This window comes from Sorex araneus, chromosome 5 (genome assembly GCF_027595985.1).
Source record: "Sorex araneus isolate mSorAra2 chromosome 5, mSorAra2.pri, whole genome shotgun sequence".
In the NCBI taxonomy this organism is placed as follows: domain Eukaryota; kingdom Metazoa; phylum Chordata; class Mammalia; order Eulipotyphla; family Soricidae; genus Sorex; species Sorex araneus.
In genome coordinates this window covers 149,389,611-149,405,355 of record NC_073306.1, presented here as the reverse complement: position 1 = coordinate 149,405,355, position 15,745 = coordinate 149,389,611, and the positions used below count along the sequence as shown (strand labels likewise).

Here is a 15,745-nt window from a genome sequence, read left to right as displayed (position 1 = left end):
CTTTTTATTCGGAAACATAAAACTTACCCATTGAACTTGTTCTGCAGAGATTATAGTTTGCCGCACATTGTGCTGTTCGAATCCAGTGTTCCTGAGAACTGAGAATATTGGAAAGTGGGAACTGTTGGGGATAAAAGTATTCCAAGAATTTGGGGGAGAATCTCAATTAGTTTGACTTGGGGAGTGAACAGAGAGGACGTGAGAATTTCTCACAAGGCTGAAAATAGGTCTCAGCCAAGGTTTGGAGACTCCAGGGAGTGGGAGAGCAGTGGAAAGGACACAGTTTCATCATCTGGAGACAGGATCCAGTCCTGGTCAGCTGGCTGCTACTTTCCACTGCTGGTCTGCCTAGCAGCTCTCAGCAAAGATTTGTGGGCAGGGAGGAACCACATTTGAATGGGGAGATAAATAGTCTCCCTTGCAAGATACATTGTAACCGGACAGTGTTCCCGTGATAGTTTGTGCCTAAGACAGGCACTGCCTGGGAGGAGGACCCCAGCCTCCCTCTGCTCTCAGCCGGGCCTCCCCAAGAAGCCGGGAAGCTTCAGAACCTTGCCAGATGGACAAGGGCATCTTGGGTGGGGTGGGCGTGGGGGTAGTATTTTATTTTTCTTTTTTGGGGGGGTGGGGGGTGGGAACCTTGTGGGTCACACCCAACAATGTTCAGGGATTACTCCTGGCGGCATTCAGGATCACTCCTGGCAGTGTTTGAGGGACCATATTAGATGCCGGGGATTGAACCTGGGTCAGCCGCATGCAAGGCAAACACCCTACCCGCTATGCTATGGCTCCAGCCCCAAGGGGGATAGTATTTCCTGAAGATGAGACAGGCAGGGTTCTCTGCTGGAGGATGAGGTCTGGAAAGTAAGGGAAGCCCCGAAGCATGCCGTTTTGCTCAGACACACACACTCAGACTCACTGCATCTGAAGTTCACGCTGAAGGCGCAGAGCACCCAAGTATTGATAACGGTGCAGTTCCGAAGGTGCGCCCAGGCCACCCTCTGGGACAGCTCCTCTCACGGAGAAAGGACGTTATGTTTATCCTGTCCATTTGGCTTCCCATGGCAATCGGGGCTGGGGCGCTGACTGCATTCCTGGTGCCCAGCGGAATTCCCGACCACTGCTCACTTCATGACGGGAGCTTTCGTCCTCAGGGGCGGCTTCCCAAAGCGCCCCAGTTCCCATCCATGTCGTGGGGTGAGGGGCTGTGCATTCTATGACACGACCTTCCAGGCTTTTTGGGGACCGTACTCTGTGCCTTGGACTGGAGCAGTAGCACAGCAGGTAGGGCGTTTGTCTTGCACGCAGCCAACCTGGGTTCGATTCCTCCATCCCTCCTGGAGAGCCTGACAAGCTACCAAGAGTATCCCGCCCGCACGGCAGAGCCTGGCAAGCTACCCGTGGCATATTTGATATGCCAAAATCAGTAACAAGTCTCACAGTGGAGACGTTACTGGTGCCCGCTTGAGCAAATCGTTGAGCAACAGGACTACAGTGCGACAGTGCTACTTTGTGCCTTTTCTGCCACCTCAGCTTAGACTTCTGTCATGCCACTTACTGCGTGCTTCTGAGTTTCCCCTTCCTGTTTTGGCGCCAGCAATGGGGGACGTTCTGAACACTCAGCCATCACGTGTCCCTGCTGCTCTGGGCAGCAGCAGGTTCCCACTCGCTCCCCGGCACAGATCCCCAGCAGCTGCTGGCTCTGGCCCAGCTGCATTCGTCCTTGTTTCTGTCTTCTCGCGAGTTGCAAGGGGCCGCCTAGTGCTCCCGATGTGCTTAACTCTTCTCTTCTAACAGTAGCTGTCCCTGCAGGGAACCACCATTTCTATGCACCCAGTGTTGTGACACTCTAGACAGATGCGCCTCAGACGCCGCGTGCCCCAGAAGCCTGGCTCCCTCTGCTCTGCCCACTTGCTTTGTGCCAAGACAGCTCACATTTATGGGGGGTTTACTTTCTGGTTCCTTATCAACAAACACGAGGTATGTCCTTGATCTTCCTGTTCTTTCCGTCACGGCCCATCTTAAATTAAGCAGTCTTGGGATGGCTCCTTCATCCCGGGGCAGGACTGTCAGCAGCTCTAACTGCATGGCACACGGACAGGATCATTTAAGAACCTGAGTCCCGTTAGGGGCCGCCTCTGTTTGGAGACTTTTTTCCTAATATTTGTGGGTTGTCTTTTTCTCTCCAGCCTGCTTATCAGAATTTGAGACAGCGTGTTGACAATTTTGTGGCAAACCACTTAGCAACTCATACCTGGAGTCCTCACCTCAATAAGAACCAGCTGAGGAACAATATTCGCCAACAGGTGCTCAAGTAAGTCTGGGTGATGGCAGTGGCTTGGCTGTGTGCAACCCACCTTGCATGAAAGCAGGGACTCTGCACAGAAGCTTGTTCATGCCATGAGAACACTCATCAGATTGGGCGTGACTGCTTCGTGGTGTGATGCGGTGTGGTTTTAAAGGAACTCTTGTTGCTTCATATTTTCCCTGTAAATTTTAATAGTCAGATTTCTCTTCTAGTTCTTGGGAAATACTTGAAGGGTGAAGATAAGATAAAGAGAATGGAAAGAGTTGAATGTGTGTTTTTCTTTCTTTTCTTTTTTTTTCTTTTTTGGCTTTTTGGGTTATACCCGGCGATGCTAAGGGGTTGCTTCTGGCTCTGCACTCAAGAATCACTCCTGGTGGTGCCCAGGGGACCATAGATCCCAGCTCACAGGTGCCAGGGATCAAACCCAGGTTGGCCACATGCAAGGCAAATGTCTTATCCGCTGTGCTATCACTTTGGCCCCTAATAGCTGAATGCTTAGAAGGATTTTTGAAAAATGACTTATTCCTCCAAAGCAGATTTATAGTATCTTGTCTTTAAATATGAATATTTGCCAAGACAAAATTCAGATCTTCTCATCGGTTTGTCGTCCCCCCCTCACCCAAACCCCAAGAGGGCAAATATTTAAAGAGAGTTCAGTCTTCCTGCCTTGACAGATATTTATATTCAGGTTCATCTTTTAGGACTAATTGTGGCTTCATAATAGCTAAGTCTGTTTTCTGCCTATTGATGCTCTGTCCCATTGGAGTTCACATCCGCAGGAAAGCCCACAGTGAAGCTTCACGCTGACTCAGGGGCCGGTTAGCCCTGGTCATGCTAGAAACCTGCAGCGGGGGGCTCGGGTCTGTCTCCCGGGAATCAAAGAAGAGGGAAGTCCAGTAACAGCTTTGTTGCCCCATTGAAAGGAGAGTTGAGGAACCTGTAAGATGCCAGGTGAGAGCCCCCGGGAGGAGTGAGGGCATTTCCTGAAGGGGAGGAGGAGGGCGGCCGGCAGGGCAGGATGGTTCCCATTTCCAGGCCTGCTGGGCAGAACGGCCGAAATGTGAGGCGAACGCCGGTCCACGTCTCTTCTGCCGCCTAACAGCTCCCGTAGCCACTTCCCTTTGTGCAAATAACCTAGTCACTGCTGCTTCGCACAGCAAGAGCCAGGGAACCACTGCTGACAAGCGACCTCATTCAGTGTTTTTCAGGGAGTGGGTTTTATTCTGCATCATTCCTCTTACAAGTTTCCAAGAACCCATGGAAGACGTTTGTTGCACTGGGGAAGGTTCTTCTTTCTCTTTCTTCAGAATCGGACTCTGACTCGGAAGGTCAGTTCCTGGAGCTCAGATAGATGGTCCTTAGCACACACATTCTCTCACGTAAGGAAGTGTCCATTCTCTTCCCTGACCGGAAGCGCAGCTGCGTCTCAGCACCTGTGAAATCAAACATTCGTACCCGGATAGGAGACTGCTCACAGGGTGAGGGATTCTGGTGACATCAGGAGTCAGTGCTGGGGGTTTTCCCGGGAGTGATAAGGACTCTCCTTCTCTGGGGACATTTTAGAAGACTGTTGTCTCCTTGCTTTAGGCATCGCTGCTCTTGGACATCTGGAAATTGTCTTCTTCCGATTCTTTATTTTTGTTCTTTTAGGATGTTTGGGTTAGATTGAGTTTGGGGGTCACACACACCTCTGCTCAGGGGTCACTTCCGGCAGGGCTTACTGGATTTGGTGCCCGAATGGAGCCCAGGTCAGCTGCAGTTCAAGCAAGCTCCTGACCTGGTGGGTGTCTCTTTGTTCTTTTGTTCTTCCTTATTGAAGTATCCTCTTAATTGCCATTTGTAAAATAAGTATTATGATAATAATATTTTCTATTTTGATTATTTGGGGGAGGGCATTGGGCTCCCACCTGGTGTTGTTTGAAGGTCCCTCCCCCCATTTGTGGGGGACATTGCAGTATGGGGATCAAACAGGTCGGCCTGCCCATATGCAAAGCAAGCACTTTAAGCCTTGTACTCTCTCTCTGGCCTGATGCGTGTGTTTGAAAGCTTCCTTAAAGAAAGGAAAAGTAGCAGTGTAGTGACTCCTGCTCTGCAACCACTATTTCCTACTTAGACTTTGAGTAATAGTTGGTTGCCATTTTTTAGGAAAGAAATAGGCAAATGCCAATGATTTGCTAGTTTAGCTTACTAGGTAATGTGCTAATTTAGTAGCAAAAAGAAATGTCATTCTATTCATGCATTCACTTGTGCAGAAGAGCCTGCAAGTGCTGGCTGACTCTGACAGCAGACTCTCAGAGGCGGAGCGGATAGCAGCCTTCCGCCAGGAGAATGGCCACGGTCAGTGTTGGCCTCGCCCTTCGCCGAGGCCGCAGTCAACTTCAAATGAAAAACAAGTAGCGCCACTGAATGGAGGAATGGGAACAGTGCCTCCTTTTTCAGAGTTGAAGCTGAGGGCTGTGTGGAGCAAGGCTCTGCCCAGAGAGAATCCTCAGTAGCTGTCCTCTGGGCGCCTCCCGCTCACCCTCGTCCCCACCTTGGCACCTTCCAGTTGGCCCAGAGTCAGCCACGTGCGCAGGAGGAGAGCATTGACTTGAACCCTCAGGCTCTGATGCTCCCTGGGGCCGTTCCCCAGAGCGTGGCTGAACTGGGAGAGGCATGTTCTGGGCTCTTCTCCCGGAGGACCCAGCCAGAGGGCAGGAGCCGGTTCCGGCGGGTGGGGGTTTGCCCTGGTGTCTGCGGCCAGCAGCTGTCCTGGGTCTTCACGTCACTGGAGTTTGGGTGACCTGGGCTTGTAGGGACCCTCTTAGCCCCAAAGCGGGAGGTTTTGATTTTCCTGTGGCTGACACGTAAAGCCTCTTAGTGTGTCCAGCTTTGTTCACGCACACCTCACTGGGAGAAGCCCGGCAAGGGCTCTCTCTAGACGTCATTTACTAAGAAGAGAGCTGACCTGGGGTTGAGCTGGAGTAAGCAGGCATGTGCTGTATCAGTAAATGGGTCACTCCTTTGTACAGCAGGAGCGATAGCACGGCAGGTAGGGCATTTGCCTTGCACACGGCCAACCCGGGTTTGATTCCTCCGTCCCTCTCGGAGAGCCTGGCAAGCTACGGAGAGTACCCCGCCCGCACAGCAGAGCCTGGCAAGCTACCCATGCATATTCGATATGCCAAAAACTGTAACAACAAGTCTCACAATGGAGACGTTATTGGTGCCTGCTCGAGCAAATCGATGAACAATTGGACTACAGTGTCCTTTTACTGGCACCTTTAATAGTTTCTTAAGGTCACTTGTCCTTGTTCCTCTTCTACCTACTGCATTTTAGAGATGCCTCTAAAATGTCAAAATGTTCGTAGAGTTTGCTTTTTTTAAATCTTAAAACTTTGAGAAAGCAGGTTACCTACTTTGTGCCACATTCGCTTATTTTTCTCTGTGGCCCACATAAGTGGAATTATAGTATCGCACACTTGAAGATGCCTCCAGCCATGAAACGGAATCCATCCTTCATCCTAGACACAGCTACACTGAAAATAGCATGGCAAAGTGCAAGGCAGAGGCCTCACTGCCCACAGAGAGCCTGCGGCCCCCAACTCGGAATGACCAGCATTTCTGGCTTCCTAAGTTCCTGGGCAGCTCATGCTCCGCGGGGTCTCTGTTGGGGAGAAGGGTTCAAGGGCTTTCTGAAGATAAACCGTGTTCTCCCGCTTTCCTCCAATTCCTCTGCTGTCCTTTGAGTCCTTCCTGCTGCTTTCATAGAAGTGAAGACGCCCTTCGAGTGTCATCTCTGCAGATGAGGCACACGTGGCCTTGGATGTGTCTAATTGCATTCTGCTCTTTTTCCTGTAGGACAGAGTGTGTGTGTGCCTGTCCGCTGGGATTTTCCTAGTGTGTCTGTCTCCCCCACCAGAGCAGGACCGGGGTGTGATTGTAGCTGCCGCCTGACCAGCGAGTGCCGATTCTCTAGAGGAGACTCGTAGCATAGTTTCTGAATCAGTAACTCGTCCAAGGTTTATAGCAGGAAGATAACAAAGCCAGAAGTCAAGGTTTCTTTTTGTTCTAAAGTTTCCTCTCTTTGTAAGTTTGATCAAGTTTTTCACTTGGTATATGATCCTTTTGCCCAAACTTCAGCAGCCTGAGTGGTTACAGGCACTACTGGCGAGATGTCTCTGTGCCCGGGCTAGTCTCGGCTCTCCTGCCATGTGTCTGACTGCTTTCGTGTTGCTACTAGCGACCGCAGTGATTATAGAAATTTGCAGACATTTTTGCAGTATTGTATGTCTGAGCACCACTCAAATAAAACTGATTTTCTGTTGCCTATTCTTGCTGTAAATCCCAATGAACGGCTTGTAGCAATTTAAGGTGAAAAAAATAGGTAGTAATTGCTCTTTATGTAACTAAGGCAGATAAGGCAGATAATCCCTTTCTTTTTTTTTTTTTTTCACTTTATGGCAATTATTGTGTGTTTCAGATCAGGAATGTTGGAGTCTGGCATTGACCGAATTATCTCTCAGGTGGTGGACCCAAAGATCAACCACACCTTCCGGCCTCAGGTGGAGAAGGCCGTGCACGAGTTCTTGGCCACGCTGAATCACAAGGAGGAAGCCAGTGGCAGCGCCGCTCCCGAGGAGGAGAAGGCCGAAAGCGTGGTCGTTCCCCAAGGTGCTTTGCTGGGACTCCCTGGGGCCCGTTGCTCTCCTTTTTTTTTTTTTTTTTTTTTGTTGTTGTTGTTGTTTTTTGGCTTTTTGGGTCACACCCGCCTATGCTAAGGGGTTACTCCTGGCTCTGCACTCAGGAATGACTCCTAGCAGTGCTCAGGGGACCGTATGGGGTGCTGGGAATCGAACCCGGGTTGGCCACGTACAAGGCAAATGCCCTCCCTGCTGTGCTATTTTGCTCCAGCCCCTGTTGCTCTCCTTGTTGAGCTGAAGGTCAGGACTGTCAAGAGCACTGGACTCTGGAAGCGTTTCCTCAGTATGTTTGCTCTGGTGGTATTGTTGTATTTGAAATACCACCAGAGCCCCTCATCTGAAGTAGCATTTCTCTGTTTTCATTTATACAGAATGTAGACATATGGGAGCGTGGGTATATGCTTTCCTAGGGAGCACAGTTAGAATATGTTCTGGGCAGAGCAGATGAGTCCCAGGTGTATGTGGTGCCATTTCAGAGATCCTGTGTTAGAGAAGTAGAGACTGGAATGGCCCAGGGTGGAAGTCTTGAGAACCACGAATGGGCTACCCGGCGGCATGTACGCCTGATCAAGTTGAGAGTTGAGAGCCTTTTGACTTTGATTCGACCAAGAAATTTGCCTTCATTGTAAATTCATTCTAAAACTTTCCCTGGCAGGTATTCCTACCCCAGGGCCCAGTGCGAATGTGGCCAGTGATGCCATGTCCATCCTGGAGACCATCACGTCTCTGAACCAAGAGGCCAGCGCAGCCAGGGCCTCCACAGAGGCCTCTAATGCCAAGAGTAGCGAGAGAGTCTCCAAAAAACTCCCTTCTCAGCCGAGCACGGAGAGCAGTATAGAGCGAGAAAGAGCCGCAGAGGATGTGGCTGACAGAGAAAAGTCCACACCCGATTCTGTGGGGGAAGGCCACGAGGCAGCCCCGAAGTCGGAAGAGCCGAACGATCTCCCTTGCCCCACTGAGGAAACGAAAAATCACACAAGAGAGAGTAATTTGTCAGTGTCGCTAAATAAGGATGTTCCACAGGAAAGCAGTGACCAAAAAAGTAAATCAGCAGACAAGGGTGACAAGAAACCAGACAGTGGCGAAAAGGAAAGAAAGAAAGAAAAGAAGGAAAAGACAGAGAAGAAATTTGAGCACTCAAAAAGAAGTGAAGATATCCAAAAAGTAAAAGATGAGAAACAAGCAAAGGAGAAGGAAGTAGAGTTGCCACGACTTCCTTCGGAAAAGAACAGTAATAAATCTAAAACCACTGAAGGGACTAAAGAAGGTATGTTAAAAATATATTCATTGGGAGTAAGAAGGAGAGGAATTCAAATTTGCCTTTGAATTCTAATTAATTTATTTGAAACTCGTGTATCAAAAGTCTGAAAACTCATACTCCCATTGCTAAGCAATGAGGAATAAGGGTTGTGTATTTTTCTATACTTAGGTACAGAAAGGCAGGAGATAGAGGAGTTAATGACCTTTAATATTGACTTATTCATGTGCTTAATAATAAGCAATTTGATACGTAGTTCTGTGTTCTAATGAGTTAGTGAAATTTTCAGTTACTTAAAATTTGTCTTGGTTTATTTTACGTATTTTTGCAGGATATGAGGTTACCATTGTGTTTTCTGGAAACAGTTCTACCTTATATATGATTCTGGTTACTAGTGATAAGGAATCTGCTAACGTTAACACTCTGACACGTGTGTAAAGCAGAGTATCTTAAACATAGTTTAGGAGTTGAGAGGTGAATGTACGCTCGTAACAAAGTTACTCATTTGTGTTTCCACATCTTCCAGATAGTTCTCTGGTAGACTCTGATGTAGATGGACTCACGGACATCACTGTTAGCTCAGTGCATACCAGTGACCTTTCATCTTTCGAAGAAGATTCTGAGGAGGAAGTAGTACTGTCTGATAGTATGGAAGAAGGAGAAATCACATCTGATGGTAAAGCATTTTTTTACGTCATGCCTCTGTGAAGCTTCCTGTTGTGCGTTTATTGTATTCATATGGCTCCATTGAGAAAGTGTGATAGAGCATGGTGGCAGGAAGTGGGACCTTGTGGTTGGGTTTTTTTTTCCCAGCCCTAGTTTCCAGGTTGTCTGTCTGAACAAGCCTGGTAAGTTATAAACTTTAACTCGGTCCCTAACATTATGAACTTTAGCTGAGGGGGCATATATGAAGATACTGAGGAGATGGGGGGGGGTGTTGGTTGTATGAGGTGACATTTGTGGGCGCACAGTCCACCAGACTGCCCCATTTTTGACACGAGTGGCAGGTCAGGACTCCTAACATCACACTCAGGTACTCAGGTTTGACAGTTCGCTAGAACTCACGGAACTTACTGAATACTGTTTTATAAACCCACGGTTCCAATCTACTTTCGGGAAAGGACACTTGCAAATCAGCCAGGGCGAGAGGCACATAGTGAGGCATCCAGGAGAGTTCCAGACAGAGGAGCCACTTGTCCTTTTCCTGGAGAGTGGAGGACACCATTACGCCCCGGCACTCCAAGCGGACTGACCTGAATGTTCAAAGTTTCCAAGGGGCTCCTTTCACAGACTTGGTTAACCACCCACATGGTCCTTCTCGATTTCCAGACCTTATGGGGTCAGGTTGATGCCTGTGACCTCAAGCCCTGTCCCCTGTCAACTGCATTGTTAGAAACTTAACCTGACCACGATGCCCCAAGCAAGCCAAAAATATCATTATCAGGTGCAACATTCTGATGACTTAAGGGTTATGTCTCAGAACTCGCCTCTCTTTCTTATCAAATTTTTCTATTAGCCCTGGCTAAGCACTTTTTGTGAGTTCCAAACATTGGGCCACATAAGACACTCTATTCTGTGTCTTAATTCCTGTAATCTGCATAACTGCCCTGGTGATAGAAAGGGGAAATGCCCAGTTTCACACAGCTCCTGAACCCTAGTGCTGTCCTGCATCTGGGCTGAAGCCAGTCCCTTGCTTCGCCTTGTACCATGTGATTCAGCTTTACTAAGACCATTTTTTAAAATCTAAAAACTTTGAATTATTAGCAATTACAGTGCATAGCATCTTGTAAATTTGCTGCTGGCTTTCTGCATAGTCTACCCAGAGAGAAAATTACAGAAAAGAAAAGAGCAAAAGCCCCAGCTGTATTCCTCAGTGTCTCCCATTTTCCAAGCTTACTATCTATGAAAAAACTTACATTTTTTTTACTATTTATGAAAATTACCTACTCTGAAAAGTATCAGCAGCAGCCTCTTTCTTCTTCATGCCCATTTTTGTGGGATCAATTCTTTGTCCTGTCCACACTCTCCCTCCCCAACCCCATAAAAATGTTAGTCCAGCTGCCTTTGAAGGGCTTGAGGGAAAGACCTATAGATCTTCCTGCACAGATCTAGGTTTTCTGTGCGTGGAATCCAAAACGAGCGTGGGTATCTGGAAGTGTCCGAGAAAGCCAAGCAGAAGCTTGCTTTGCAGGATTTTCTTCACGGTTTTTATAGGGCAAGAAAAATCTACTTTCCTTTTCAGCGTGTTTCTTGATGGTTATTGATTCCTGCCTCTTATCCAGATGAGTTTGGGGGCTTTAGCTCAGTGGTCAAGATTTCACCTGGCATTGACTGAGGCCCCAAGTTCTATCCTGGCACTGCCAAAAAAAAAAAAAAATCAGATATACTTGAAAATATAGCTTCAAATGAATTTGCTCAGTTTGACAGTGGTAGCTGCCAAGAAAGAAAGTGCAAAGAAGAAGATTAAGTAGCTGCAGATTATTGCCTTTAAAAATGTTGGTCTCTGGGTTTTCATGAGCTAATGCTTTCTCTACTGGACCTAGAAGTACACTTGAGCTGCGCTGTGCCACTTCGCTCCTTGTTGTTGCCTTGAGTTGAATCCCACTATCCCTGTTGATTCACTGAAGCACCCTTTTTACGGCTTTCTTTCAGATGAAGAGAAGAGCAAGCAGAGTAAGACCAAAACTCCAACCAGCGACCCCGGTGAGGGGAAAGCGAAGAGTGCGCGGCAGGCGTATGTTCACAAACCCTACCTGTACTCCAAGTACTACAGCGACTCTGATGACGAGCTCACCGTGGAACAGCGGCGGCAGTCGATCGTGAGTCACAAGCCACATGTTTCTATTTTAACCTGTTGTGTCAGGTGGAGAAAAATGGTTGAGTCTCCCGGGCGTTGGTGAGCATTCCAAGCCACACAAGAGGGTGCCTCAGGGACCCATCACTGCGGCAGAATACACATGAACATGTGTTGGGCACCTGTTTGGCAGTGTGATGGAGAGAAAGGAAAAGCTGGTCAAGGGGCCGGAGCAATAGTCCAGTGGGGAGGGTGTTTGCCTTGCATGCGGCTGACCCAGGTTCGCTCCCTGGCATCTTATAGGGTCCCCCAAGTACCACCAGGAGGTAATTCTTGTATGCAGAGTCAGGAGTAACCCCTGAGCGTTGCCGAGTGTGACCCAAAAAAAAAAAAGAAAGAAAAGCTGGCCAAAGGGTAAGCAGGTGTGTATTTGTCTCTTACTGTGGAGCCATGCTAGATGGTGCCCAGGGCTTAACTTTTGGCTCTGTGCTCAGGGCTTACTCTCCTGGTGGAGTTCAAAGGGTCATTTTTGGTGCCAGGGACCAAACCCAGGTCAACTACATGCAAGGTGGGTGCCCTGTCTGCCAAACTATTGCTCTGGGCCCACAGATTAAGGATACAAGTGTTTGATCAAATGTGGATTAAGCCCTGCAAATGCGGTGCACAGCCAGCAGAGTGCTATGAAGAACCTGAACGGTGGGCAGAGCCCCAAACGGTGGTCTCAAGGGCTGAAGCCCGTGCTGAGCATGTGTGAGCCCCAGACTCAGTCCCTGGTGCTTCAGGGTTCCCTGAGCACTACACGGTGTGACAGAAGAACAGGCCTCAGGGAAATGGCTCAGAGGGTTGGAGTGTGTGCCTTGCACTCGTTGGCCCAGGGTTCAGTTCCAGCCACTGTGTCGCATGTGCTGTGACAGGTAGGCGCTTGTAGTTCCTGAAGAGCTACCCTGAGCAATCCCACATTGGCAGGCCCACCGAGAGTCACCGCAGGCCCCTGAGCATGACCTCAGAGAGCCCCCTCCCCCCGCCCTCATCCCGTGAAAAGGCTTTGACACAGAGATTATGGATACGTGCCTGTGTATACTTGATGCACATGTAGTTTGACAGTTCTTACCTTGAAGTAACGGCTTTCTTTAGCCACCGTTTTCTGAAATGATACCTTTCTCATTCTTTAAGTTAATGTGCTCTGACGGAAAGAGTAAGGGAAAAGTTTCACATCTGCTGCTTTTTGTTCTTCTCATAGATTCCCCAAGTGTCCTGTGGTCTGCGCTTTTGCAGAGTTCTTTAATTTGTAAGGACATTTGAAGGACAGGTTTTGTTCCTTGTTAATTTTGCCTGATACTCTTCCAGGATAATTATGAATATTTTATGGGTTTAGGCTAAAGAAAAAGAAGAGAGACTTTTAAGGAGGCAAATTAACAGAGAAAAACTTGAAGAAAAACGAAAACAGAAAGCAGAAAAAACAAAGTCTTCAAAAGCTAAGAGCCAAGGTATAGTCATAGTAATTTTTTAAGATGTTAGGCTGTTATATGGAACATTATTTCTTAGATGTCTGATTATTTATATCTTATAATGCTTTGGTTTTTTATTTATCTTCAGTATAGATTTAATTTTTAATGTTTTATTTAACTACTTTAAAATTTTTAATATGTTCTTTCTAAATCAAACTTTATATTGGATCTGCCAGCTTATGCACAGGCCACACGGTAGCAGTTTATTTTCCAGTGACTGAGTGATCAGTCTGGACAGGGGATTGTTAGCAATTGAGTAATAAAGCCCTACTAGTTAGCAATATTAATGAAATTAATTTATAGTTTGTTAAATAAGATGTCAGGCATTTATCTCGAATATTTTGTTGAATAAAACTGAACTTTCTTTAGATGCTGATCTTGTGTGATTAAAAGATACTCACAGAAACATGAGCATTTGAAATATAAATAGTAAGACATCTTCATCTAAAATATTGTTTAGGGGCTGGAGAAAGAGCCAAATAAAAGGCCCAGGTTCAGATGGGCCGTGCATGGTTACTGAGCTTGGCTAGGAGCAACCGTCTGAGCACTGAGCTAGGAGTATCCCCCTCAGCACTAACAGGTTTGTCCCCAGACCTGCACACGTAAACGTTTTATTTATTCCAACATAGCATAGAAGGTATTATTTGCATTATACAGGGAATAGAAAATCCTAATGAAAACTATTATACTTTATAAAACTTTTCTTTTAAAATAATTTAAGATACAGTTTCTTGATGACTTTTTTTACAGGCAAAAGTAATGTGGACTTAGAAGAATCATCCAAGAATTTGGAACCTAAAGCCCCTGGAATAAAAGAAGTTCTTAAAGAGCGGAAAGTTTTGGAAAAAAAGGTAGCCTTGAGCAAGAAACGGAAAAAAGATTCAAGGTATATGTAGTATCTGACTGTCCTCGTTTCCCTCATCCCCACTGTGACATTCTCCAGCTCACTTCAGAAGCTGGCTTTGAAATTGGCAGTAAAGAGTTCTACCATGAATGCGTATCTTACTGAGTATTTGTTACTGAGCCTAGGTGTTTCACTGCATTAAAATATAAAATTTAATGTTCAAGGAGTGAATTTTTTTGTTGTTTTTTGATATGATACAAGTTTTGAACCTCATAGGAAAATGCCCTTGCATAGGCACTTACTAGTCTCTTGAGTTTCAGAATTTATGGGTTTCTGGAAATATTCAGAGAGTATTGTCTGGTTTGAGTAGCCATTAACTACTGACATGCCTGCCTATACTCACTCAAGTCAACTCTTTGAAAATCAGAAAGTTGGTAAGACTCAGAATGGCTGTGAAGGGGCCGGAGCAATAGTACAGTGGGGAGGACATTTGCATAGCACCGCAGCCCACCCGGCTTTGATCCCTGGCATCCCATATGGTCTGTCCATTCATCCATCGTCCCGTCCTCCCCCCCCCACACACACACACCCCGAACACCACCAGGAGTAATACCTGAGCATCACCAGGTGTGACCCAAAACAAACAAATAAACAAACAAAAGAATGGCTATGAAGTGACATGAGCCATGGCAACGTTTTGCCATTACCTCAGGACACAGACAAATAAATTTACACGGTGTTTAAGGTAACTAGATCAATAATTTACAGAACTCAGGGGGAGAGTCAGCTCAATTTCCTTTGGCCTTATTTAATCTGAGTGATTGCTACCTGCTTACTTGAAGATAGTTAAAAAAAATCAGAATATATGTGAAGCCCATAAAATACTCATCTTGAAGCAGCAAATCAGGAATTATTTCCTTTGGCCCCAAGAATAGCACCTGTTACTTTTGTATTGTATTCTCTGTTGACCACAAACAGATTTCTGCTGAAATGTCATGACTGTCCATTTATGGATCAAGTGTCCATAGAAACAAAAGGCTAAAATATTGTACTAACTTGAATGAAAAAATCTAAAATCTAATTCAGAGTTCATGTTTGCCTTTTCTCCACTTAGGAATGTTGAAGAGAATTCTAAAAAGAAACAGCAATCTGAAGAGGACTCCAAAGAAACACTCAAAACCACTGAGGTGTGTCTTGTGTGTGTGTATGTGTGTGTCTGTGTGTTTGTGTGTGTGTGTGTGTGCGAGCGCGAGCTTTTTGGGTCACACCCAGCAATGCACAGGGGTTACTCCTGGCTTTGCACTCAGGAATTACTCCTGGCGGTGCTCAGGGGACCATATGGGATGCTGGGAATTGAACCCGGGTCAGCCGCGTGCAAGGCAAATGCCCTACCTGCTGCAGTATCACTCCAACCCCCTGAGGTGTGTCTTAATAACATCCCCACACTTCCCCCCTACCGAAAGGGGGGATTGAAGAGGTCATACTCAGTTGTTTGCTCAGGAATCACTCCTGCTTAGGAAACCAGGTGATAACAGGAATTGAACCAAGACTGCCTCATGCATACATTCTACTTCTGTGGTATCTCCATGGCCCATAAAAACCCATTTTAAATGTTCCTTTGGAATAAAACAGCATTTTGAAAGGAGTAATTAAAGAATTAAAGCTGATATTATTAATTCTATTTACATATTACATTTCATTTTACTGAATCACCGTGAATTAGAAAGTCATTCGTGATTGCATTTCAGGCATGCAGTGTTCTGGGACTGATCCTTGACCAGTGTCCACTTCTCTCTACCAATGTCTGCATTTTCTCTCCTGCCCTCTGCTAGCCTCTACACCATGAACATTTATCTTTTTCCTTTACTTTTTAAATTTCCTTCTAGGCACTGTGGTTTATAATATAGTTATTGATAAGGCACTAGGCATATCACTTGACCTCCTTTCTATATACCCAGTCCTGATCCAGAGTGAACTTTTCCCCCTGTCACTTTTATTTTTTTTTTTCCTTTTTGGGTCACACCTGGCGATGCACAGGGGTTACTCCTGGCTCTGCACTCAGGAATTACCCCTGGCAGTGCTCAGGGGACCATATGGGATGCTGGGATTCGAACTCGGGTCGGCCGCATGCAAGGCAGACGCCCTACCCGCTGTGCTATCGCTCCAGCCCCATCCCCCTGTCACTTTTTTTAAAATTTATTTATTTATTTATTTATTTTTAATTCTTTTATTGATTCACCATGTGGAAAGTTACAAAGCTTTCAGGTTAAAGTCTCAGTTATACAATGCTCAAACACCCATCCCTTCACCAGTGCACATATTCCACCACCAAGTATCATGATATACCTCCC

General features: G+C 46.5%; 1 protein-coding gene and 1 pseudogene across 1 annotated transcript in view; one reads left to right on the top strand and one right to left on the bottom strand.

Moving 5' to 3' along the window:
* LOC129405146 (uncharacterized) overlaps positions 1–15,745 on the bottom strand; it is a 347,936-nt pseudogene that overhangs the window by 223,009 nt on the left and 109,182 nt on the right.
* Positions 1–15,745, top strand: part of BOD1L1 (biorientation of chromosomes in cell division 1 like 1) — a 61,125-nt gene that overhangs the window by 4,117 nt on the left and 41,263 nt on the right. The window contains exons 2-9 of the mRNA XM_055140912.1: positions 2,190–2,314; positions 6,771–6,961; positions 7,646–8,257; positions 8,775–8,924; positions 10,901–11,067; positions 12,418–12,529; positions 13,301–13,436; positions 14,509–14,581. Coding sequence (XP_054996887.1) covers positions 2,190–2,314; positions 6,771–6,961; positions 7,646–8,257; positions 8,775–8,924; positions 10,901–11,067; positions 12,418–12,529; positions 13,301–13,436; positions 14,509–14,581 — 1,566 coding nt within the window. The remainder of the gene's footprint in view (positions 1–2,189; positions 2,315–6,770; positions 6,962–7,645; positions 8,258–8,774; positions 8,925–10,900; positions 11,068–12,417; positions 12,530–13,300; positions 13,437–14,508; positions 14,582–15,745) is intronic.